Source organism: Taudactylus pleione, unplaced genomic scaffold (genome assembly GCF_031769625.1).
Source record: "Taudactylus pleione unplaced genomic scaffold, aTauple2 ptg000228l, whole genome shotgun sequence".
Taxonomy (NCBI): domain Eukaryota; kingdom Metazoa; phylum Chordata; class Amphibia; order Anura; family Myobatrachidae; genus Taudactylus; species Taudactylus pleione.
In genome coordinates this window covers 1,874,679-1,902,668 of record NW_028284630.1, presented here as the reverse complement: position 1 = coordinate 1,902,668, position 27,990 = coordinate 1,874,679, and the positions used below count along the sequence as shown (strand labels likewise).

Below are 27,990 nucleotides of genomic sequence, written 5' to 3'. Positions count from 1 at the left end.
TAATATCAACGCACCTGGATGGACAAAGTCACAATTTGCTGGCAGGAACAATAGGCCTTACAACCAAAGCAGCCATTCTTTCTGCCAAACCAAGTTAAATTGCTGATACAGCACAGTCACCTTTCCAAAGTAAACATAAACCAAAACAACTTGGAACAAACCTTCCAAAATAGAAAAGACCCTCAGCCGTGAGATGTACACCATCCAGCCTAAACATACCTGAACCCGATTAACTGATGCTCAACCACCAATCCATGAGATAAGACCAAACAAGCAACTACAGCATTGACTTCTTGTCCTGTCCATTACAGCACTATATTTCAGGGAATACAACCTCCGCTGGGGCATAATGGTCAACCAAATGAGAGATTGCCATAGAGGACCAGGTGAGTGCCGAGCCTGCCACCTCATATGAGGTCATGCTCGACCCGCCCCTTATAGAGTTTGCTGTCCCCATAGTCTGAAGATAAAATGTGTTAGAACAAAGGAAATAATTGTGAGTAGGTATAAAATGAATACAGTTGATAATAAATTGTCTGTGTTTCACAGTGAGGTCCCGTCTCGGTTGAGAATCTCTCGTATAACCTGGACTCCCAAATTATGTGGGATGTTAGTGTAAAAGCTTTGAACATCCACGGTTAAAAATGCATAAGAACATTTCCATTCAACTCCTTGAATTAGCTGCAAAAAATTTCCCGTATGTGGGACCTCCACTGTGAGACATGAGGCTGAAGATAACTATCATCATGGGATGAAAGAAAGGAGGAAAAAGATGTAGATCTTAATTTCTTATGTTTCTCCTTTTTCCCACTTCTCCCTCTACACTTGAATCTCAACTTTTCTTTGGAGTGTATCTTTGTTTTTCTATTCCCCATGTAATGTCTTTTGATTATCTGTTTACTTTTCCTAAAAAATAGCAGATTGTTTGTCCTTATATTCAGGGTTCAATCTATAATTGTTCTTAGGTCATGCACCTAAGAGCTAGTATCCAATTTAGAGGAAACAGATGTTTGAGGTTCTAATCTATCTATATTCTATTCTTCGTTCTGTGTCATCATGTGGCCGACTATCAGAGAGGACTCTCTGTCTCGTCGGCTGACACCCACAAACAGGAGAATTTGCATAATTACAATATCGTTTGTTATGATTAATGGTCGATCTAGACTGATTGTTTGCCCAATTTACTAACATGTCTACTTGTGTAATCCTCCATATCTCTTTTGCATTTTTTACATTTCATTTCAGTAAAGGATTGTTCAAACTTCAGTATCCTTTGTGTTACCTTTTTATCCCACTCAGGGAATTCCTGGGAGGTGTTATAGGATTCTAATGTAGTTTTAATCTCATTAATTTAGTTGTTGTACTATTTTGTTTCTATATTTAATCACACGTCCCACCAATACAAAAGAACATTTATCTAACGTCTCCTCCCATTTATCTTCAAACTCAGGCTGGTCAGAAAAGGGTTTAAAGATGTTTAGTCCCCTAGGGATCATTCTTTTTGCTAAATGTTTTTGGAGGTTAGTGCTATCTAACCAATTTTTTTAATCCAATCTGAGTAATTCCTCTAGTTTAAAAAAAAATCCTCTTTTTAAATCATTTTCTACATGTTTCATATTACTATTTCCTGATTAATCCCATTTAGAAATATACGTTTGCCTCCTATTATGCCTGTCATCAAAGTTGGATAAACAACTCATTGCTGCTGCCCGACAAGACTATGTGTAGCGGAGTAGTGATTATTATAAAATAATAATTAACGGATGCTGCTGTGTGTTGTTATTCTAAAGCTGCTGTTTAAAGAGGAATTAGTCAGTCAGTCTCCTTAGTACAATAATAGAATGATAGAAAAAAACAGCGCTTGCAATCCAAGATTGTATTAAGATACATTAAAACAAAGTTACTTGATAAAACAATAATACATCAAAAAACAAATAATAGCTCATTAAAATGAGATACTCAACGATAAAAGATATAGTGGAACAAAGGCATTAATTCAATATGCAATTCATGAGCAGTAAGCAATTCATATGCAAGTTGTAAATGTCCTGTGGGAAACAACTGTCCAGCTAAGGTGCTTTTACCAGGTCTATAGAATAGTTGAATGGAATCCTTAATTAGCGGTGGTCCAGTGCAGTAACTGAGTCCATCGCAGATATACGGAGTCCAAAGCCACAGTCCTGAAAGTCATATTCTGGTAATCCCAAATAATGAACAGGAACGTTGTTCTTATAGAGAAGCTTCAGGTGATTGGACCTTGGCACCAGATAATAGGAGAAGCTTCTCTATTAAAGTGTAAGGTAACTCTTAAGTTATCTAGCATGCCTACTTGCTAAGTTAGTCATTGTATCGTGTTCAAATGTAGTTGTTAAAGCATGCCAGTGTTTTTATGCATGTGCCTTAATTTGAATTGGTTGAGTCCTGTACAGAAAAGTACTGTAATACTGCATTTAAAAATTACTTCTTGAAAAAGGTAGATAATGACGACTCTTAAAACTGTACTTTTTGGGCCACACAGTATGAACCACATCTCTTTAAGCTAACACACCCTATATTTTGGATTTATAAATAAACGTGAGATGGGACATGAAATCAAACTGACACTCTCAACATTGAGATTGACTTTAACCAACTTCATCGATTAGCCTTTTCACTTACTTTTGTAGAAATTAAGTATTAGGCTATTCATTATAAAGATAATGCAGAAGATATCACTGATGTCTCTTGCTTACCTTTCAGCCCCGATATGGCCCGCTGTCCCCATACACTAGTATGGGGATCTAAATTCATCAAACTCAGAAAATACAATATTTTTGGAGCTTGAGTGCAGCAGTATTCACCATCTTCAGATGGTATTTGCTCCCACACCCTCTACTTCCCTATGGATTCGCTTTCAGATCCTTCCACACCTGTCCAGTTTCTTCTGCCCAGGGGAGTATTTATAATGGGTGCAGGGTGTGCGGGGAACACGAGCTCCTGGGTCCAGAGGGGCCCCACACCGCACACCCTGCATCCATAATATTACTTACCTCTCCAGAGTCCCACGTCGGCATGGAGGTTCCAGCACTGCAAAAACGACTGCAAAATGGCCACGGCGGCCATTTTCCCGTCATTTGCGCATGCGCAGTACAGGGAAAATGGCTGCTGCGGCCATTTTCCCAGTGACCTGTGCATACACTATAGACTCTAGGCATACTCTAGTGCCCAAAGCCTATACCTCCGGCGCTGGCCACGCACAGCTCAGTGCGCTGCCGGCCACCAGGTGGAGAGGAGGGGCCCGTGTCGGAGACTGCACACGGGCCCCCTCCTCTCTAGAAATGCCCCTGCTTCTGCCTGACACTGTGGCTTTTTGCGTGATAGCGTGAAGCCCAGTTCACGCAGGCGCACTAGCACTGCTGAGTCAGACTCAGCAATGCTAAATTTTGCTGCTATGGAAGTAGCAGTGAAGGGGAATGCGGAGACAGCTAACATATCAGCTGTCTCGGCACCAGAGCAGTGTTTAATTGCTCTGGTTATTTTGCATCCACTACTGCTACTTGCAGCGATTTGGATACTTATTGGGCCACAGAATCTAAAAACGGAATAATAAGTGTTTGTGAAATCACCAGTAGCAAAGAGTAAAGGAACAGTTGTAAAACAGATTGGCAAAGGTTTTGGTAAAATAAATGTTGCTAAAATTGTGCTTTGTCAAAGTACTGTGACCTATAAAATGAGGAGTCATCTGCCAGTGTCAGGCATATCCAGCAGTTCTACCTGGCATATTACTGCAAAGCTCCTATGGCATGCTGTGTACAGTTTTAATCGTTCTATACTCTCTCACCTCTAACCTTGTCCATCAAAAGATTTAGTTGAAGTTAACAGCTGATAGAGATGATATAAGTTTAACATTAGTCTATAACTGAGAACCACAATTCGTCTTTGAGCATTTTGAAAATATAATTTGTGTCGTCCCTGAATAAAATTTCTTGGATTTTTGTAACATATTGAGATATTGTGATAGTTTATTAGTTTGGATACAAATATTTTATAGTTAAAAAAAGATTGAAGGGTAAATTTCAGTCATCTGTCTATCAGAGAGTATATAGCTGGTTGATCAGAAATGTCAGTAATTAATGGATGTCTCTCTCCATTTTTTTATATAACTAATGGCACTTGACAGGGGTGTCCCCTTTCCCCCTTAATTTTTACATTAGCTGTTGAGCCTCTGGCTGAGAAGATCAGGGTCGCGGAGTCTATTCAGGGCCTTGGGGTGGGAGATATGTTTGTTTGCGGATGACATTTTGCTTTGCCTGCTTAAACCCCAGGTTTTTCTCCCCGCTCTACATTGCATTTTAGAAGCCTGTTCTAGGGTTTCTTTTTATAAATTAACACCACTAAAATCGAAGCCCTCCCTTTAAATATCCCTAATGATACTTCAGAGTCTCTTAAGGCATCTTTTAAGTCTTTTAAGTATGCTTGGCAATCCTGTTTGCTTAAATATTTGGTTATCCACTTGGCCAGAGATAGAGATATTATCGAGCGTAACTATATTCCTCCCCTTAAAGTGTTTGAGACTTTCACAAAAGACTGGATGTCTCATGAAGTCACTTGGTTGGACAGAATAGCCACCTTTAAAATGGTATTACTCCCAAAACTCTTATATTTATTTTGTACCATACATAGGATCCTCCCTAAAGCCTTGTGCAATAAATGTAATAAAGTTATTGTTCTATGTGTGTGTGAAAGGGAGGTAAACCAAGGATTGCGAAAGGTACTCTTTCCTTACCTAAATTGAAAGGCGAGGTACAGTAGCTTTTCCCGATTTAGAGAAATATCAATATGCTTGTCTACTAAATGAAGCAAGAGTCTGGTTTGAGGGGGACAAGCTTAAACCATGTGTCTTATGTGAGAAGGATGCTGTGAAACCCTTTGCTCTTTCCGTCTTGCTGTGGCTTCCTGTCTCTGTTCAACCTTTAGGCAACAAGCCTCTTAAGTCAGTCCAGTCCACTATTACTGGGTGGCATAAATTTGTATCAAGTCAACTAGTAAGAAAATAACACTACCAGCTCCTGCTCTGTCGCTACCTTGCATTGCCAGTTTAATTGCAAACTTACAATGGCATTCTTGGGTGAGGAGTGGGATAAATTCTCTAAAGGATATTCTGTCTGATAAGGTGGTAGTACCATTCTATGTTCTTCAGGGTATGTTTAATGTTCCAAAGCAGGACTTTTACAAATATTTACAGTTGCGCCACTAGATTCAAAGTCTCCTCCCTCAGCAATACATTTATCCCTCCCCGAATATGTTTTAAAACACTTTCAGTCTTCTAACCATAAGGGGGGCATCACGTGGCGGTACCAATCCCAAATATCTAGTAAATTGGCATGTCAAAAGAAATGGGAGGAAGATCTTTCCAGGACACTTGATGAAGGAGACTGGGATGTTATTTTTTGTACTTGTTTTAAATGTCCCACTTTATTAATCACTCGGAAATGTTTATTAAGTTGATTCGCAGATCATATTTCACCCCTGAGAGACAACATAAAATATGGCCCTCTATTTCTAAGTATTGTTGGAGTAACTGTTGAAATGTAGGTAGTATTTTTTGCATATTCTGGTCATGCCCCTTCTTAGAGCCAGTTTGGTTGGAAGTTTTTGCCCTGATTGGTAAAGTAACGGGAGCGATCATACCTGGCTCCAGACAAGAGGGATGAGGCTGAGGGAGGGGATATATGAGACTGAGAGAAATTGGTAGAGTCACAAGGGGGGTGAGGCTGGAGACACAGGGTAGGGGGATGAGGCTGGGGAAACAGGGAGGAGATGAAAATTAATAAATGGGGGGGATTGAGGCTGGAGACAAAATATTTCTGCCTTCATGATATCAATGAAAACTGGTATTTTTGTAAAACAAATTGGCTTTCTCCATTTAGTTAATATAGTGAGTGCTTACAGTTTATTATTAAGTTAGCATTTTTCTGCATGTAAGCATGTATATTATGCATCCCAGCCAAAGGAAAGAGCAGAGCAGGCAGAACTTTTCATGGGTCTGGTTTTAACGCAGGAATAAACAAACACTTTTTTTTAAACAACATGTCACACTTTGAAATCATTACTTTTTAGCTGATCATTAGCAAAACATTTCAATCCTGGCTTTTATATAAATAAAGCAAACACAAAGAACAAAACTATGGACAAACACACTCACACACAGGTGTATATGTCAGTCAAACAGACCAAGGTGGTCATGCAACCCCTACAACCAATATCTCTAAAATGCATTTGGGAGACAAATCACTGTTTTTATTTTTTTTACTATTACATTTCATTGAATTTTCAAATCAAAGGATACAGAAAAGAAAAGGAGGAACACAAAGGGGGGGTGAACAAATAATTAAGACAACATTTATTTGTCAGAATACACAATAGAATCGTATATACAAATTAACACTGCATATATCTGGACCTACACTATGGGGAATATTTACTAAAGTGTGGGTTTTTAGAATTGGAGATGTTGCCCATAGCAACCAATCAGATTCCAGCTATTATCTTCTAGAAGGTGCTAGATAAATGTTAAGTAGAATCTGATTGGTTGCTATGGGCAACATCTCCACTTCTAAAAACCTGCACCTTAGTAAATATACCCCTAGGAGTTAGATAAAACTAATGTAGGGGAATGGAGGAGACCAAGATCAGTAAACCTGCTCTGAGAGGAGGAGCATCCCTGCTTTTCCCTATACTCAGTCCACCGAAACCACTTCATGTGAGGAGATGATGCAGAAGTGGAATATTTGCATTCAGCAGTCTCGAAATCACAATGCTTTTGGACCTTGTTTACAATAGAGTTCAGACTAGGTATTATGTCAGATCTCCAAAGTTGTGCAATAGCAGCCTTTGGTGCAATTAGGACATGACCCATAATATCTCTATCTCCCACCGCCATATTACCAGGGTAAAATGAAACAAAGCAACCACTGGGTGTTTGTTTATTCCTGTGTTAAAACCAGACCCATGAAAAGTTCTGCCTGCTCTGCTCTTCCATTGGCTGGGATGCATAATATACATGCATACACAGGGGCAGATCTATGGGAGACAATGGAGGCGCCTGCTGCCGGGCTTCAGCTCTGAAGGGGCACCTCCTCCATTGTCCACAACATATTCACCCCACTTAGGGCTGTAACTATATACCTGGAGTGTACCATGGCACCCCTGTCCGGCACCTGAGAAGCCACCATACACGAGTGGAGAGCTCCATGTAAGACCATCAGCTGCTGCCTTTGTCTATCTACAGCCTGCCTACATGCAAATTGCTACATTACACTGTCAGCGGGTGTGACGGGGGGGCACCAAATTATAACTTGCCTCCGGGCGTCTGGGATGAACTTACGCCACTGTGCTTACATGCAGAAAAATGCTAACTTAATAGTAAACTGTAAGCACTCACACTATTAATAAATGGAGAAAGCCAATTTATTTTACAAAAATACCAGTTTTCATTGATATGGTGAAGGCAGAAATAATTTGTCTCCAGCCTCACCCCCCCCCCCGTGTATTAATTTCCATCCTCTCCCTGTTTCCAGCCTCATCCCCCTCCCCTGTGTCTGCGGCCTCATCCCCCTTGTGACTCTCCCAATGTCTCTCAGTCTCATACTCCCCCTCCCTCAGCCTCATCCCTCTTGTCTGGAGACAGGTGCATCATTTGATTAGGTCCCTCCCATTGTGTGATAATGCTGTATTTTGAGAGATATGAAGAGGGGGCAGGACCTAAGTGAAATGACTCTATCATTATATTCACCTTGTCACCTCCCTGTAGATCCGTGAATTCTAGCATTGCAGAGAGGATTCTGGGTACTCGTTTAGGGCATAATTATGAGGTGCGTGCTAATGCAACCATGACTGCTTATTTTGCTGCAGTGCAACTGCATATTTATGCTAATGCTATCATAGCCAAAGAGATTCACACAGAGAGGGCCACCTGCTGCAGTGCTAATCCACCGCTGTGCACATTAACATGCACCATTGGCTGAAAAATGGTCGAACCAATGAATATTGCACCAGCCCTATGAATGCGCAGCATCCCAATCTGAACATGGCCACTGGAATCACAGCAAGTGCGGCAAAAGATGTATTCACTGGCCACGTCTGGCTAGGTACCCCCCCTGTAACCACTCAGAAACGCCCACTGAAATTGCATCCCTCTGCATATAAACGTATTCTGTGGCTCCCAACGGTAACCATCGGGTTGCATACACAGTGCGGCTCAGACAAATGCAAAGAAGGAAAACAACAGCCACTAACGTGCGGCATCGCCACAGTGCGCACCTCTGAATCAGGCCCTTAATGTTACTTATTGCCTAAAGATCGAAGACACTCACCAGGAAATAATTAAAAGGTCATCCATTTTGTAAGCATTAATGATTTACAGCTTCAGTTAAAAAAGTTGTTTTAATGCCCTTTATATTATTTTAGTACAGAACTTCCATTTTGTGTATACTGAAATTTCAATTTTAATTACTATTATTGTTTTTTTTACCAATCTTGCTTAAATACTAGAGCTAAATTTTTGTTAAAGTTATTTGAAAGCAAAAAATATATATATTTAATTCTCCAGCATGTTCTCCTCAGTGAATTTGTTGTAATGTATGAAATTACCTAATAAATGTGTTAACATTTTAAAGCAGTGCTAATGAAAATAAATAAATAGACAGGAACAGAAAAAAAAAATCTTACAGCAATCGTGTTTATTTTTATTTTATTTTTGAATTTTACATTCCAATTGGTAAAATAAAATGTTCTGGTTGTAAAATCCGATTATTTCTGACAATGGTTAAATGCCAGTTGCTAGCCATTTTTGTAAATTAACTGAAATATTTGGATACTAATATGTTTTTTATTGTACAATTTAGTTAACAGCAGTGGATTATTATTTACATCCAATTTTTCATTGTTTGCAGAATATTCTGGCACTAAACCCCCGGACTGCAACTTCCGCTAGTTTACATTCTACAGCAGCAAAAAAGCAGGTTAAGAAGCAGTGGAAACGAAATCCTGACAGAAGCTGTTCTGTACGTACTGCCCATATTTTCTTATTTGTCTGAGTTTTGTACACTTCTTATATTGTTTTATATGCTCTGTAAACCTTATTCCCGACACCAGACCATAAAATGCTAGATTTATTAACCTTCTTATTGTGATTATCCTAGTTTAGGGCACAAAATAAGAAATTCCTTGATAGACCATAGATTATGTCTAAATCAAATTAATTGGGAATATGGCCCTCATTCAGAGTCGTACGCTCTGAGCAGAGCGCACTCTCTGAATGAGGGCCGGGCTCCATTTTCATGGAGTGTCCTCCTGGACGCTCGTATAGCTGTGGGTCACCACCCACAGGCTATACGAGCGTGCTTTGTGATGGCCGCGATGGTCGAGACCATCGCGACCATCGAAATTGCGAGCCGGAGCCTGCGGTTGAGGTTTTCAACCGTAAGCTCCGGAGTGATTTTGGCTCTATCAGAGCCAAAATCACTCCCACTGACATCACTAGTGATGTCAGTGGGCCGGCTTCTGACGGGAGGCGTTCCCGTGGGAACGCCCCCGTCAAGGAGGCACGCCCCCGGCACGCCCACCAAAGGGGGCGTGCTGTCAATCAACATTGACAGCACGCCCCCTTTGATCGGACACAACGAGCGAAGGACTTTCCTTCGCTCGTCACGTCTGGCGCATGCTCACGACGGAGCTCCCTCCGTCGTGCGCATGCTCAGTGCATAACATCGACCCACTTGCGAGCGGACAGCCGCTCGCGAGTGGGTCTGAATCAGGCCCTATATCTTTTTAGACTGACTCAATCACTCACTAGAATGAAGTAACACAATGATCCTCTTCATCTTTGAAGAATCTCTTAATATCAGGATTGGTTCATATAGCTCAATATTACAAATCTGTCATTGACAGTTTAATTCCCTCTTATACAGACTCTGCTTCTCTAAATGGGTGCCTTAGTGAAATCATATTTTTGAACAGAACAGAATCATGTCTATGATACTTTTTGAAGACCACTATTGAATCCATATTCATAAAACATCTAGAAGCCAGGACAGTGGGGACATCACCACCCATCAGAGACATCCGGAGTCACAGTATAATTATTATTTTAAAAAAATGCATTTCAATTCCTGCCTTATTGTAAATTACAGACTAAGGCCCTCATTCAGAGCCGTACGCTCTGAGCAGAGCGCACGCTCTGAATGAGGGCCGGGCTCCATGAAAATGGAGCGTCCTCCTGGACGCTCGTATAGCTGTGGGTCACCACCCACAGGCTATACGAGCGTGCATTGTGATGGCCGCGATGGTCGTGACCATCGCGACCATCGAAATTGCGAGCCGGAGCCTGCGGTTGAGGTTTTCAACCGCAAGCTCCGGAGTGATTTTGGCTCTATCAGAGCCAAAATCACTCCCACTGACATCACTAGTGATGTCAGTGGGCCGGCTTTTGACGGGAGGCGTTCCCGTGGGAACGCCCCCGGCATGCCCACCAAAGGGGGCGTGCTGTCAATCAACATTGACAGCACGCCCCCTTTGATCGGACACAACGAGCGAAGGACTTTCCTTCGCTCGTCGCGTCTGGCGCATGCGCACGACGGAGCTCCCTCCGTCGTGCGCATGCTCAGTCCATAACATCGACCCACTTGCGAGCGGACAGCCGCTCACGAGTGGGTCTGAATCAGGCCCTAAATTTCTTAATACACAAGCACACACACATACTGTACACACTAGGGCAGTGGTTCCCAAATTGTTTGCCACGGCACCCTGGAGTGCACTTGCAGGGGTGCCTCAGGTTGGTGGTCCAGCACCAAATCAAATTCCTTATGGTCAGTGTAATGTAAATATGAGGACAAACAGAAGCGCAAACCTGTCCACTACCACATAACTGAGCCTAAGGATGACCGGTAAGCACAATTTCCTTCACTTTACTACTGCACTAAATTTTTTTCGGAGTTTCTCAGTACCAAACTTTTGGATTAGGGGTGCCGTGAAAACAATGCTAATACACTAGGGTGCAGTGATTCAAAAAAGTTTGGGAACCTCTGCGCTAGGGTAATTTATTTAGTTAACAGCCAATTAACCTGCAAGTATGTTTTTGATTTTTTGCGTGTGGATGGAAACCCATCCACACATGGGAAGCACATGCAAACTCCAGGGCCAACAATGGGTCAAATAGAGCTACAGCTCTAGGCCTCCACGAAAAATAAGGCCCATCTGCATGTCAGCATGATGATGACCAGCTGCTTAGCTTGTCACACAGTTGGCCATAAATCACATTTTTTCTATTATATACAGGGCCTTGAAAAAGTATTCACCCCCTTGGCTTTTTACCTTTTTTGTTACATTACAACCTGTCCTTTATTTATTGTTTAATCTGAATTTTATGTGATGGATCTGCACAAAACAGTCTAATTTGGTGAAGTGAAATGAGAAAAATATATATAAAAAAGAATCTTTATAAATAAAATTCAGAAAATTGGCATGTGCATATGTAATCACCCCCTTTGCTATGAAGCCCCTCAAAATTCTGGTGAAACCATTTGCCTTCAGAAGTCACATAATTAGTTAAATTAAGTCCACCAGTGTGAAATCTAAGTGTCACATGAACTGTCAGTATAAACACACCTTTTCTGAAAGGCCCCAGAGGCTGCAACACCACTAAGCAAGAGGCATCACACCATGAAGACCAAGGAGCTCTCCAAACAAGTCAGGGACAAAGTTGTTGAGAAGTACAATTATGGGTGGGTTATAAAAAAATATCCAAATCTTTGATGATCCCCCAGCACCATCAAATCCATCATCATCAAATGGAAAGAGCATGGTACCACAACAAACCTGCCAAGAGAGGACCGCCCACCAAAACTCACAGACCAGGCAAGGAGGGCATTAATCAGTATCTGTGCATGTGACCACAATAAGCCGTACACTCCATAGTGCTGGGATTTATGGAAGAGTGGCCAGAAAAAAGCCATTACTTAGTGATAAAAATAAGAAGACACGATTTGATTTTGCCAAAAGGCATGTGGGCGACTCCCCAAATGTTTGGAGGAAGGTGCTCTGGTCAGATGAGACTAAAATTTAACTTTTTGGCCACCAAGGAAAATGCTATGTTTGGCGCAAACACAATACATCCCATCACCCCAAGAACACCATCCCCACAGTGAAACATGGTGGTGGCAGCATCATGCTGTGGGGATGTTTTTCAGCAGCAGGGACTGGGAAACTGATTTGAGTTTAGGGAAAGATGGATGGTGCTAAATACAGGGATATTCTTGAGCAAAACCTGTTTCAGTCTACCTGTGATTTGAGAGTGGGACGGAGGTTCACCTTCCAGCAGGACAGTGACCCAAAGCATATTGCTAAAGCAACACTCGAGTGGTTTAAGGGAAAACATTTAAATGTGTTGGAATGGCCTAGTCAAAGCCCAGATCTCAATCCAATTGACAATCTGTGGTCAGACTTGAAGATTGCTGTTCACAAGCGGAAGCCATCCAACATGAAGGAGCTGGAGCATTTTAACTTGAGGAATGGGCAAAAATCCCAGGGGCAAGATGTGGCAAGTTCATAGAGACTTATCCAAAGCAACTTGCAGCTGTAATTGCCACAAAAGGTGGCTCAACAAAGTACTGACTATAGGGGGGTGAATAGTTATGCACGCATAAGTTTTCTGTTATGTTGTCCTAAATGTTGTTTGATTCACAATACATAAAAAAACACAACTTCACAGTTGTAGGCATGTTCTGTGAATGAAATGATGCACACCTTCACACAAGGTTGTGAGGCAACAAAACATGAAAAATGCAAAGTGGGTTGAATACTTTTACAAGGCACCATTTGTATTTATGGTTAATGTGGGTCTGACAGTGTAGTGGTGTGCACATCCACATGGCTCTAGCCACACCCACACAGCACTGGTCACAGCTCCTCCCCATCTCAGTATAGGCCCTTGACCATTTTCAGCCCCAGGCCCATGCGGCCCTTAATCCGGCCCTGGCATTCTCCACACTGATAGGGCACTGGACAGGAATCAAACTACAAAAATCAAACTACAAAAATGCTAACCACTGTGCCAACATGCTGCCTCAATAATGTGAATGACATTGGGCCTGATTCACCAGAGGATGCTCATGTGATCGCAGCTACAATTTCGCACGGACTGCAGCTGCGAAATATGCTAATAGTAGAAAAGCTTATCCGGGCATAGGGATGCCCACTGCTGCCTTCTCATTTGTGTCCTATGTTGCATGCCTGCGCAAATATCGGTAACATAAACGCAGATCGGGGAGCCATGCGGCCACTGCGACAGGCCTGACCTGTCTCACATATTGCAGCTCTCCTTGCACGCAGAGAGGTCTCATGCTGCAAAAGCAATAGCAATGGATCATTTATGCATGACCGCGGAACAGCGTTTAAATGTTCAGACATGCCTGCGTTCACCCAACCCCTCCCGTTACCTCCCCCCAAATGCTGACCACATGACATGATTCCTATGTGCCTGGGGCGAATCTATAATGGGTGCTGGGTCTGCGGGGCACACGGGCCCCTAGGTCCAGGGGACCACGCACCGCACACCCTGCACCCATAGCATACTTACCTCTCCAGAGTCCCACGTCGGAGCGGGGGTCCGGCGCTCTAAAAACTACTGGAAAATGGCCACTCTAGTATCCAGAGTCTATAACTCCGGCGCTGGCCGCGCACAGCTCAGTGCGCTACCGGCTGCTGGACAGAGAGGAGGGGGGCCTGTGCCAGAGACTGCACATGGGCCCCCTCCTCTCTAGAAATGCAACTGCTATGTGCATATGTAATCGCAAAGTGATCGCGCCACGTGCGCAGTGCGTCTTACATGTATCGCCCTATTTGTGTAAATATTGGAATTGTGTCCACTGCTGAATGACACCCATTGTGTGATAGGTACGTATTAGAGAAATGATGAACTGAAACACATCTATAAGCTTGTGAAATTGTGAAAACCTTTTTTTTAATAGTGCATTCATTTAGTGCAGTGGTTCCCAAACTTTTTAAAATCTCGGTGCCCTAGTGTAACAGAATTGTTTTCAAGGCACCCCTAAGCTAAAAGTTTGTTATTGAGAAATTCAGAAAAAAATGTAGTACAGTAATAAAGTGAAGTAAATTGTCATTCTTAGATTCAGTTATGTGGTGGTGGACAGGTTCGCACTTCTGTTTATCCACATATTTACATTTCATTGACCATAAATAATTTGATTTGGTGCTGGACCACCAACCTGAGGCACCCCTGCAAGTGTCCCGAGACATCCCAGGGTCCCACAGCGCACAGTTTGGGAACCACTGATGTAGTGAATTGTTGAATATAACTCGTGAATGTGCAAATACATATTTAGGAAGGAGCTACTGTGTAAAATGCTATAAACTACGGAGATGAAAACCAAAAGGTGCGCGTAACAATTGTTAATTCTGCCTTCCCGAGCTGTTTTGCCTTTCTCTAATTTACTCCTTTTCTTAGAACATAGTGCATCCTGGAGCCATCTCTTCCTCAGGTAAATGACACAAACACATCTGGCCATCCACATGATGTAAAGGAAAACTGAATTTGTCAATTTAGACCAAATTCATCCATTGCTCCATAGTCCAGATCTGATGCTCACGTGCCCATTGTAGGCATTTTCATCAGTGAACAGGGTTCAGCATGGGCACTCTAAACTGGTCTGTGGCTACACAGCACCACATGCAGCAAGCTGCAATGCACTGTTTGTTCTGACACCTTTCTGTCATAGCCAGCATTAACTTTTTCAGCAATTTGTGCTACAGTAGCTTTTTTTGTGGAAGCGGACCAAACGTGCTAACCAATGAGACTTTGGTGCCCATGATCTTGTTACCGGTTCACTGGTTGTGTTTCCTTGGACAACTTTTGGTAAGCACTAACCATCTGCATACCAGGAACACCCCACAAGTCCTCTTTTGGAGATACTCTGGTCCAGGCCCAGTCGCCTACCCATCACAATTTGGTCCTTGTTAAAGTCGCTTACATCATTGCGCTTGCCCAATTTTCTTCCTGCTTCCAAAACATCAACAGAATTTACTTGCTGCCTAATATATCCCACCTCTTGACAGGTGCCATTGTAACAAGATAATCAGTCTTATTCATTTCACCTGTCAGTGGCTTTAATGTTATGTGTGCAGTTCTGTATGTGCGAGTGTATATATACCTCTTTAACCGTTAAAGGAATCCTACTGTAGGTTACCAATTCCTTTTTTTTTTCTAAATGTCTCCACCCAAGCATCATTATGTACTAACGAGCCTACTTGGGAAAGTCTATAGGTTAATAGGGATTATTATAATGTGATGTAATGTCCCTAAGATATATATACAGTCAGGTCCATAAATATTGGGACATTGACAGAATTTTCTGATTTTGGCCTCTATTCACCACCACAATGATTTTGAAATGAAACAAACAAGATGTGCTTTAACTGCAGACTTTCAGATTTAATTTGAGGGTAATTACATCCAAATCAGGTGAACGGTGTAGGAATTACAATGGTTTCTATATGTGCCTCCCACTTTTTAAGGGTAACCATGTGAGTGTTTTGCAGATAAAATAAGTAAATTTAGATCTTCATGATCTACTAAAATAAACAGGATTTATTTTTTTTATTAGAATAGGATTGGTAAATGAAAAAAGTTTATATGTGTCCAGGCAAAACACAATACTTTTGACCTGTGTCTCCAACTTATCAATTATAATTTATATCTCCTCTCTACATACTAAACCTAATATATGCTACAATGGCTGCGGAAGTTCTTCCCTGTGTGACATTAATATACTGCACCAAGTGGATATTGTGTTAATTTCATAAGTAAATCCTTGGTAATTTAGTAGATACCTCTTCAAGCTGTTGATGCAAGCATCTGTAGTATAAGAATTGAGTTAACGTTTGACCAGTAGCTGGTATTCATGGTTTATCCTTATTGCATGCTTGCCGACATTCTGGCTGCCCTCTCCAAGAGGGAGCAGCCAGGCGGCATAGCAGGGCGTGTGGCCGGCATAGGGGGACGTGGCCGGACATATTACCCGGCATTTGCGGGCAGTGCGGGGGCGTGGTCACGTGATCGCATAATTTTGGCCTCGTCCCCGCTACACAATGCTGTGATTACAAGCGTTATAAAGCAGGAGGCGAGATCATGATAACGCGATTCAGCATGAATCGTGTCATGGGCCACCCCCGCTGCCGGAATTTGTGTTGTAACTGCGGGGGGGTCTTGAGGGGTCGGCGGCTAGGAGGCTTGTCTGCTTTTCCGGGGGGGTGGGAGCGGCACACGATTATTGGGAGGCTCCTGGCCTAATCAGGAGGCATTAGGCAAGTATGCCTTATTGTTCAGTAGGCTAGGGGACTAAACAGGGACATTCCTGGAAGAGGGTAATAACGACTGGCTTCTGGACCCTTATGGGTCAGGGCTGATTTCAACCTTGTGGGGTATTGTGATTCCAAAAGTAATTGAAACCAGTTGCATTACAGTAATAGTCTTATAGTTATGCAATTTACAATACACGGTTTTCAATGTACTATTTTTTTTTTACCTTAGCAGAACACAAAATGTTGTATGGAGCCAATTTTGTTCCAAATTCAGACTTTTCTTAGGTGTAACTTTCACCAACAGTTTTGCTGACAGCAAACCACATAAATCTACTGAATCTTTCAACGTTTTTTGCTAAGTTTTAATCGAAGTACTTTATATAGGATATTGGCTACTTCAGAGTGTGCCAATTGTATATGAAATAATGCACCACCTGCGTAAATGACACATTTTGTTTGTTTAATTTCAAAGCCATTGTGGTGGTGAATAGAGGACAAAATATGAAAATTCTATCAATGTCCCAATATTTATGGACCTGACTGTATATATATATATATAATATATTATAGCCTTTTTTGTGTCCTTAGGAAAGGACATGTATTAAAATCCTTAAATGTTGATGACTCAGACGGAGTTGTGTGCCGCCCCTACATGTACTGTTGATATCCCTCTCCAATCACAGGCAGTAATTAGGGATAGGCACTGTGCGCAAGTACTTATGACAAAGCAATGGAGTGCCGGCTTCACACATAATAATATATATATAAATATATATATGTATATATATATATATATATATATATATTTCTACTTCAGGGTCCATAGGGTATCCACAGGATACCTTGGGGTATAGGTGTGACGTCAGTCGCAGGGCACCAAAGAGTTAAGCTTTCAGCCTCCCAGGATGCACTAGGTCACCCTCCTATACCCCGCCCCCTGGCCAAGGCACCTCAGTTTAGTTTGGTGCCCGGCCGGAGTCGGGTGCACCTGTTGGAGTGGGGGCTAGAAGAGCCCCTGAAGCTTCTTCTTCATGCAGCTGTGGCTGCACATCTGGATGAACAGCATGGACTGTCAGTCCTGACGTCCATGCTGTCTTCCCTACACCCCGCCGGTACCAGAACGCCGGTACTGATCCGGGGATGCTGGTGGGCGTCTGGGGTCACAGCTAGCGGTGACCCCAGATGCTCCGGACCATGGCCGGATTCAAGGGGGACAGAGGTAAGCAGCGGGGTCCCGCGGTGGGTCCCCGCTGATCACATGGTCCTAAGTCCCCAGGCAGGGGGCTCCCTGGGGACTGGCTGCAGCGTGGAGCCAGGCGACCAACCTGCGCTTCCACTACCCCCTGGGACAGCGGACCGCAGCAGAGCGGTAGCGCTGCGGCGTCCCAGGGGTTAAATGCATGCCAGGGGAGCGCGCCTTCCCTGTCTCACAGCCGGCGCCTCCCCCGCTGCACACAGCCCTCTCTGCATGCTGCCGACTGGTCCTGTGGCAGCGCTCCTCCCCCAGGCCAGCCTCCTCTCTGCTCCTCGGCGGCCATCTTCTCCAGAACGCATGGTGAACGCTGCTGGAAGCGCTGGACGGAAGCATCGTGGTCTGGGTCCCCCCGCATACCTCTCCTCCGCTGTGGCTCAGGTCTGTGTATGCAGCGCTGTGTCCTACCAGGCCCTGTGTCTGTGTAGTTGAGTAATCAGCGCTGTTAGTGCAGGAATTGTTATTTCTCTGCATTGTATGTGACTGTGCTAGCGCTGCCTGTAACTTTTCTTCTCTAAACTGTCAGCTTTATTACTGTCCCTGTTCTTCTGCTAAAGCCCTTGCGGTGCGGTGCTGCAGGGTGGTCTCTCGCCTATTTAATACTTAATTGGTGAGAGAGGTCACATACGTGGTGCCATCATGTCTGAAAGTGATTTTCCCCTCCGGCTACAGTGTACCACGTGCAAAGTACCGTTAGCGGAGGGGGAGGGTAGCGCGGAGGGCCTTTGCCGGCAGTGTTTGTCCATGGCGCGGCCTATTACGGTTACAGCACCGGTACAGGAGCCGCCCTGGGCTTGTTTCGCTCAGGCGTTAACAGCTTTAGTGGGCCAGTTAGCTCCGCAGCCCGCGTTTACTCCGATGGGTTTGTCCCAGCAGTCTGTGGTGTCGTCACCCATGCAGGGGTTCCCACGACAATTGTTGGTACCCCAAAGTCTCCCTATTTCCCCGCTCCCGGGTTCTCAGGAGCCAGCGTGGGTTAACTCCCTGACGAGTTCTGTACAGCACTTGTCGGATGTGTTGCAAGGGGAGTCTGTGATGCGGCCTCATAAAAGGCCGGTGGCGTCTCTGTCCGCTCCTTATGAGGATGACGAAGGGACGTCTGATGATGGGGAGATTCTGGATCCTTACGATCAGGAACCTCTCCATACTAAGGACGCTGATGCTAAGTCCAAAGTATATATTCCTGGACTTATTCGGGCGGTCCGCACAGCCTTGGTGATTGAGGACGAAGTTCCCCCAGCGGCTAAATCTAAGTATGCCTTTTTCAAAGATGTGAAGGGCGATGCCACAGTCTTTCCTCTTTCGGGTCAGTTGGTGGACCATTTAGAGGAGGCGTGGAAACAACCTGGCAAAAGATACCAGCCGCAGAGACGCCTGGCGGTGGCTTATCCGTTCGCGGATAATTATTTTGCTAAGTGGGAATCCCCTCCACAGGTGGATTCTCATGTGACCCGTCTTGTCCGTAGTGCCACATTGCCGATGCCATCCATGTCCTCCCTTAAGGATGCTACGGACCGCAAGGTAGAAATCTGCCTGAAGTCCGCTTATTCCCTTGCAGGGGGGGCAGCACGGCCGGCTATGGCCATTTGCGGGGTTGCCAGAGCGATGGAGCGCTGGGCGGATTCATTAGAGGCTTCTTTTGAATCCGACTGTCCGGCCGAACAGGCGGAGTTGATTGGCAATCTCCGTGATTCGGCCACCTACATCAACGAGGCGGCTCTAGACATTAGTACTCTGGTGTCTAGAATTTCTTCAGCAGCGGTGGATGCTCGTCGCACCTTGTGGCTGCGATCCTGGAAGGCGGACGCAGATTCCAAGAAAGGTCTGGAAGCGTTGCCGTTTACCGGAGAAGTTCTCTTCGGTCCGGATCTGGATAAGATTGTGGCCACGCTGGCGGCAGCCAAATCTGCTTGTCTCCCGTCGGCCGCTGCTCCTTCTGGTTCGGGACCATCGTCCTTTCGGTCATCTAGGGCCCAGGGCAGGCCCAAACCACAGTCGTTTCCTCGACAGGCTGGCCCTAAGAAATCGGTCAAGCCCCGGAAGCAGGCATGGAGTACCAGACGTCCGGCCCCCAAGCCAGATGACAAGCCTGCGGCCTGACGGTCCGGGCCTCCCTTTGGGGGATCCCAGGGTGGGAGGCCGCCTGCTACAGTTCGCCCAGTGTTGGTCGACCACTACGACAGACACTTGGGTTCTGGAGGTGGTTTCCCTCGGATACGCCCTCTCCTTCCGGCACAGACCCCCGGCTCGCTTCTTCACCACGGGTCTCCCATCAGACCGGAACAAGGCTACGGAGCTGCGGAAGGTATTGCACACTATGCTCCAGGCTGGAGTTATAGTGGCTGTTCCATTCTCCCAGAGGGGCCAGGGTTTCTATTCAAATCTATTTTTGGTACAGAAACCCAATGGGTCATATCGTCCGATTCTCAACCTCAAAGCACTCAACAAGTCTTTGCGGGTCCCGAAGTTTCGGATGGAGACCCTACGGTCCATCATTCTGGCGCTGGAACCTGGGGACTACTTGGTGTCATTGGACATACAGGACGCTTACCTGCATGTCCCTATTCTTTTGCGCCATCAACAGTTCCTCAGGTTTGCAATCCGCAGCGACCACTTCCAGTTTCGGGCGTTACCTTTTGGCCTGGCAACAGCACCACGTGTTTTCACCAAGGTGATGGCGGTCATGGCGGCTTCTCTGCGGCTGCAGGGAGTCCGCATGTTGCCGTATTTGGACGACCTGTTATTGGTGGCAGGATCTCCAGAGCTCCTGTTACGCCACTTGGACCTGACCATTGCACTGCTGCAACGGCACGGCTGGCTAATCAACTGGCAGAAGTCCACTCTAATCCCGTCTCGGAGGATTCTGCATCTTGGAGCCTTATTGGACTCGGGACAGCAAAGGATCTTCGTGACGGAGGACAAGATCTCTGCTTTACAGTCAAGGGTGCGCAGTTGCCTGCACAGCCGCCGGGTGTCCTTACACTCGGCGATGAGGTTACTGGGCTCCATGGTGTTCGACATGGTGGAATACGCCCAGTTTCACTCCAGACCTCTGCAGCACCTGATCCTGTCCAAGTGGAATGGGCTGACTCAGTCTCTGAAGTCCCAGACGATTGTGCTCACCCAGGAAGTTCGCCTGTCCCTTGCGTGGTGGTTACAGACGACCCACCTCAACAAGGGACGTCCGTTCTGGGTTCCAAATTGGGTCCTGTTGACAACGGACGCCAGTCTTCGGGGCTGGGGAGCAGTTTCGGGTCCACACTTGTTCCAGGGCAGGTGGACGCCGACAGAAGCGCAGCTTCCAATAAATATCTTGGAACTCCGTGCGATCTTCAATGCTCTCCAGCAGGCACAGCGGTTTCTCCAGGGTCGCCCGGTGCAGGTCCAGTCGGACAACGCTACCACCGTGGCCTACATAAACAGGCAAGGAGGAACTCGCAGTCGGGCGGCTCTCGTAGAGGTCTCTCGGATCCTGGTTTGGGCGGAGCGCAATCTTCCGGCCATATCAGCGGTCTTCATCCCGGGTTTGCTAAATTGGGAGGCGGACTTTCTAAGTCGCCAGGACGTTCATCCGGGGGAATGGTCCCTGCACCCGGACGTTTTTCAACTACTGGTGGACAGGTGGGGTCTTCCAGAAATCGACCTCATGGCGTCCCGGCACAACAACAAGTTGCCGGTGTACGGGTCTCGCACAAGAGACGAAGGGGCGTCTCTGGTGGATGCTCTGTCCGTCCGGTGGACGTTCCGGTTCGCATACCTGTTCCCTCCGGTCTCCCTTCTTCCACGGGTAATCCGGAAATTCAAACAGGAAGGAGGGACGCTCCTGTTGATAGCTCCCGCGTGGCCCAGACGGCACTGGTTCTCAGACCTTCAGGGTCTGTCCGTGGACAGTCCTCTGCGGTTGCCGCTACGACCGGACCTTCTGTCTCAGGGTCCTTGCCTTCACCCGGACCTGACTCGGCTGTCTTTGACGGCGTGGCTGTTCAGACGGCCATGCTGAGGTCCCGGGGGTTTTCCAGCTCTGTGGTGCGTACCATGTTACGAGCTCGGAAACCGTCTTCCGCGAGGATATACCATCGCGTGTGGCATACGTTCTTCCAGTGGTGTCGACCGAGAGGTTATGCACCGCGGGAGTTTCGTCTGTCTCGGATTCTCGCCTTCCTGCAAGCGGGACTAGATCATGGGCTTCGCCTTGCTTCTTTGAAGGTACAGGTTTCGGCCCTATCTGTCTGGTTTCACCGTAGGATTGCTACAATCCCGGATGTGCGCACCTTTATGCAGGGTGTTCTCCGCATTCAGCCGCCCTTTGTTCCACCTGTGGCGCCTTGGGATTTGGCTGTGGTCCTGAGGGCTCTCCAAGGACCGCCGTTTGAACCACTGGGCTCAGTGGATCTTAAATGGCTAACAGCTAAGACTGTTTTCCTTCTGGCCATTGCTTCGGCCAGACGTGTTTCTGAGTTAGGGGCTCTTTCTTGTAGACCCCCTTTCTTGGTTTTTTATGGGAACAGGGCAGTGCTCCGCACTCGGCCCGAGTTTCTTCCCAAAGTAGTTTCCCAGTTTCATGTTAACGAGGAAATAGTTGTTCCGGCCTTTAACTCACCGGGTCTTTCCGTGGGTGAGGCCTCTTTGGATGTTGTGCGGGCCTTAAGGACTTATGTTGACCGCACTTCTTCGTTTAGGAAGTCGGACGCTTTGTTTGTCCTCTATGGCTTCCGTAAAAAGGGTTGGCCTGCTTCAAAGCAAACTTTGGCAGCCTGGATCCGTATGGCTATTTCTGAAGCTTATCTTCATGAAGGCCTACCGGTCCCTCCTTCTCTGAAGGCTCATTCCACTAGGTCTGTGGGTCCTTCGTGGGCAGCTCGACGTGGTGCCTCGGCAGTTCAGATCTGCAAGGCTGCTACGTGGTCTTCTGTCCATACCTTCGTGAGGTATTACAGGTTTGACACCTTCGCCTCTCAGGATGCTTCCTTCGGGCAGCGGATTCTCCTTTCTGCACAGGAGCGTCCCCACCCTTAAAGGATACTGCTTTGGGACATCCCCAAGGTATCCTGTGGATACCCTATGGACCCTGAAGTAGAAAATATGAGATATGGTAAGAACTTACCCTTGTTATCTCTATTTCTACGAAGTCCATAGGGTTCCACAGGACTCCCGCCCTGTCGCACCTGTGCTGCAGATGGGCTTTGCTCTGGTCACCAGTTTTCCGTCTCCCTCTGGTGAGAATGTGATTCTTGTATGTGTCCAGATCTTTGTTCTCTCTCTTCCTTCTCCTCCTCCGGCCTATGGCTTGGTAACTAACTGAGGTGCCTTGGCCCGGGGGCGGGGTATAGGAGGGGGACCTAGTGCATCCTGGGAGGCTGAAAGCTTAACTCTTTGGTGCCCTGCGACTGACGTCACACCTATACCCCAAGGTATCCTGTGGAACCCTATGGACTTCGTAGAAATAGAGATAACAAGGGTAAGTTCTTACCATATCTCATATTATATATACACACTAAATGATACCTTTTAGCAATACCTTTTTAATCTCCTTGCAGGTATCTCTCACATTAGATGCATCAAACTCTATTATACAGAGTATTAATTGTATTAAAAATACAATTACATAACAATGTTACCTATCAGTACTGCGTAAGGTAAGTATTAAGGATGACTATACCCTTACTCTGTCCTTATACTGTAGAATGAATACAATAACAGCTTATATCATCCAGAAATATAAAGAAGTTTCTTGTGAGAACAAATGGACAACAAAACGGGCGCTAAAGAATGAATATGTCCAATCCAAAGCAAACTATTATATAAATATAATGATATTGCTCCTGCAGCTCACCTAATAACAAGAAGGAGCTGTGACCCTCAAACAAATGTAAACAACAGAAAACAAAGGGAAGCGCTGGAGCAAATCACATAAGTATAAATTTTATACAGTTAAAAATACAATACATATACCAGAAAGCACTAAAAAGTAAATAATACATTCTTTGACAATGGTGTATGAATAATGAAAAAAACTAATAAATCTGTGTGCACACAGAATAGGTATATTCTAGCAAATTATACCACTGCCTCTAGAGAGATTCATAAATGATGTAAAAAAAATCTTGTGAGAACAAGCCTATGTAGTCTCTTTGTTAACTTTAGTTTCTTACAGCTTAAAGCTAACCTTCCTTAAAGCGTACGGTTACCTTGGTTGAAGAAACTATCACTTAGGGATGTAGTTATGATGGCTTCCGGTCTCCATAACGACATTGGAATCCTGAAAAGGAAATTAAGATTGGCGTCGGTATTTCGATGCCTATCTTAACACCGACGCCGGAACGCCGAAGGACGCCAATCCGAACGAGGTAAGTCCAGGGGCGCCCTTAGCTATAGCCGAGTGTTGGGGGGAGGTCTAGGTCTAGGTAGCATAGCGGGGTTAGGTTTGGGAGGGGTGATTAGGGTTAGGCACCCCCAGGGGGGGGTCAGGGTTAGGCACCCCCTCTCCCAGGAGAGTTAGGTTTAGGATTCAGTAAGGGGTTAGGCATCCCAGGGGAGGGTTAGGCACTAGGGAGGAGGTGAGGGTTAGGTTCTGCTAAGTGAGGGTTAGGGTTAGGCACTGGGGGGGAGGTGTAGGGATAGGGTACTTACCTGCCTTGTCGGGCTGCCTGTGACTGGATATGAACCAGCGGCTATTCAGCCGCCAGGACTTCATACCCATTCCAAAGAACCTATCACTTGGGTTTCCTACTATAGCAACTATGTAGAATCCTTCTCATGTGTGGTGAATTATATCCTTAATTCACAGTTGCATTATACTTGTATAGTTTATATTCAAAGATGACAGTAATACAACTGGCTCCTCAAAAGATGAATATAGCCACCACTAGTAAAAGTAGCAGTTGTAATTTAGTTATGCTAAATTGTATGTGCAAAATAGTCTTCCTTTCAATTCACCATGTATTTTTTTTCTTTATTTCATACAATTCTTTTTAATATAGTTTTCAGTCTATACATTGCAGGATACATGCATTATACAGTGTATATTATAAGCTGTAGCTATTAACTGCATCTATGCTCCACTTAACTTTAAAATTTAACTCCTCCCCCACAGAGCCAGATTTAGACCTAACTGGGTGCTAGGCAAGACATTGTTAAGGGGCCCCCACCCTCAAACAATCCTGTGCATATATTACAGTAGGTGTCACTGGAGCAAGGCACACACACGTCATATTATATACACGCATCATTATATATGTAAATGTATGAGAGATTATAGCACCAGAGAGAATCAAGATCCCTTGCCTTCACAGTTTGGAATAACCCGTAATATTAGGGTATCCATTTATGTATTTAAAACATTAGTATTTAAAACAAAACACTCCCCATTGGTGTGGGTGTTCGCTTATCAGTAAAACAATAACAATGGTGATTTGTTGAAGGAAAATGTGTAAATAATGAAACTGATATAAAGCGCTCAACGTGCTGTGTAAGTGCAATATTGTAAAGGTATAGGTAATAACAGTGGAAAACAATGAAATATATATATATATATAACCTGGATAAATGTGCAAATTTACAATATAAAGTGTAGACCGTGCATGTGCATGTGCATCAAGTGCAATATAATGCTATAAATGCTATAAAAATATATTCAAAATGACTTAATAGATAGTGAGTTTATAAAAATAAAATTTAATTACAGGGATACCCTGAACATATAGGGCAACAACATACAATACATATAATACATATGCCCCTGACAGGTGTTAAAAAACAGTTAGCCTAAAAGTAGAGGAATAAAAAATGGAGGGATAAAAAGGGAATGGCTTATCTTAATATGTAAAAGGTAAGTTCATAGAAGGTGGAATCAGGAGTCTCCAACTTCTTGAAGAAGTCCATTAGCTGGACAAAACGCATTGGAGACTCCTGATTCCACCTTCTCGAGGTTTAAGGTTGCCAACGTCCCCACTATCTGCAGATCTAGTGCGTCCTTCTGCACTAAATGGTGTGGAGTTTTGAACAAGTGCTCACTGGACTTGATCTTGCTGGTAGTGGCGGAGGTTGGCTTTGAATTATCTAAGATCTGTGATGAAATAAAGAAATTGGAGACATCGAGCCTCACTCTATTGACGGCAGATGAAACGACCAGTTGGTGTGATAAGCTACAGACCCAAATTGAGTTATACAAAAGGGACTTGACTTCCTTTAAAAAGAAGAAATTGAGCACGGTGAATAGTGATTATTCTAACCATCAGGTGTACAGATGGCTCTCTGGTAACCCTAGTGGTCCGCCTAGACAATATAGAACTTCCAGACATAAAGCAGCTTTCACAGTAGATACAACTTCCTCTCAATCTGCTTCAGATAGTGAAACTTCAGCCTCCCTTCCACCGACAGGTTTTTTTAGGCCAACCCTTGAAACCCCTGGGGGATTTGTTAAGGTCAGAAGGAGGCCACACCCAAGGAGAGGTGGGCACAAAGAGAAGGGGCAGAAGGAGACGAATGTAGATTTACTATTTAATCTATCTAGCTACCAACTTACTCCTGCTGAAACTTCTCTTCTTTCTCTGGGTTTATCCTTTGTGCCCACATTCTAGACATAATGAATTTGATTTGATGGTGAACCAATATAAATTCGGTCGCAAGTTAAGGCTATGTGATTTTTTTTCGGACAAAGGGCAGGAATTAGAAAGGTTGAATAATTCCCCCTTTTGTAGACCAGGGTGTTTTGATCCTCAATCAAACAATCCCAGTATTCGAACCTTTATGCACCTGATAAAACAGGATACGATGAAAGCTAAACCAAAACATCTGTTGAACAGAGGCGTGCTCTCCAGTCCCTTAGGAATAATACCTCAATCACGATACACCCTGCTGATAAGGGCGGGGCTGTCGTGATTCAGGACTGGGTAACCTATGAGTGAAAATCCAATGCCAAGAATACAAAAACTGATTAGCTCTGTGATTGATAATGCTGTGTTGTGTGGGTGGTTGGATGAAGGAGTCGCTGAGTTTTTACGGGTTGAGGCACCAATTTGCCCTATCCTTTACACCCTTCCTAAGGTGCATAAGACCCTGGATAATCCTCCAGGGTGTCCAATTATCTCAGCCAGGGCTATCTCCTCCAACCACTCGCACAATTTGTAGACTGTTTTTTACAGGAACTTGTTCCATTAATTGTTAATTATTTGAAGGTCACTGGGGATTTTTTGCACAGAATTAATGAAATTTGTGATCTTCCTGATGAAGCTATGCTGGCAACTTTAGATGTGTCATCACTTTACACTATTATCCCACATGAACAGGGGATACTAGCTGTGAAAAAACTACTACTGTTGAGACCCACTCCTGGCCCACCAGTGGAATTTATTTTGGATTTGTCAGACTTGGTGCTCAGGAATAACCATTTTATGTATGATGAGGATTACTTCCTACAGGTAGTGGGTACCACGATGGGCTCTAATCTTGCGCCGGCTTATGCCAATATTCTCATGCATGTATACGAGGAGAGTCACATCATGCAGGTCTTTGGGAAGAATATCCTCCATTATAAGAGATTTATTGATGGTGTATTCCTTATTTGAATTGACACGGTGGAGAGTTTGAACTGTATGGTCAACCACTTGAATTCATTGGATAATCCAGTAAGGTTTACTGTTAAGTTTGATATGTGTACTATAGATTTTCTGGATATCACTGTGTGCAGGTCTGGTTCAGCCCTTGGGACCACGTTATTCCGAAAAGAAATGGACAGGAACACGCTATTATTCGCAACTAGCTGTCACCCTCCTGAACTCAAGAATAGTTTACCGATGTCCCAATTCCTCTGTGTCCTTCACAATAATTCCAACTTGGATATTGCTGAGACTCAGATACAGGACATGAAGGAGCGGTTTCGACAAAGGGGCTACTCTAACAGCACCATAGAGGGCTGTCTAACCAGAGCAAAGAATAATTTGCTTACAAAGAAAAAGGTGAAATGTAAAAATAGCATGGCATTCATCAGCTAGTATGACAGTATGTCCACTACAGTCGGGCGATCTCTGAGGAGTAACTGGCACATCGTGGCTTCTGATCCTATCTTTATGGGGAACCTCCTATGATGGCATTTCGTCATTTACGCAACCTCAAGGAGTTGTTGATGCGTCCAACTAGTTGACCTCCCAAGAATAACAAATCTTGGCTGAACACCGTCAAACCAGGTTGCTTCAAATGTGCAAATTGTGTGACGTGTAGATCTTTACAGACTGGTCCTATGTTCCCTCTCATCCCCACAGTGGGAAACCGATCAAAATTAAATTTAAGCTTCTCTGTCTAATGGACCATGTCATTTATCTCCTCACATGCCCATGTGGCTTGGCCTATGTGGGCCTAACTACTCGAGTGTTCCGTGAAAGGAT

General features: G+C 44.7%; 1 protein-coding gene across 2 annotated transcripts in view; it reads left to right on the top strand.

The window, feature by feature from the left end:
- The window catches only part of DPYD (dihydropyrimidine dehydrogenase), a 1,460,234-nt gene that overhangs the window by 82,457 nt on the left and 1,349,787 nt on the right, over positions 1 to 27,990 (top strand). For both annotated transcript variants that reach the window (XM_088479173.1, XM_088479172.1), the window contains exon 2: positions 8,934 to 9,044. In XM_088479173.1, the coding sequence (XP_088335299.1) occupies positions 8,934 to 9,044 (111 nt within the window). The remainder of the gene's footprint in view (positions 1 to 8,933; positions 9,045 to 27,990) is intronic.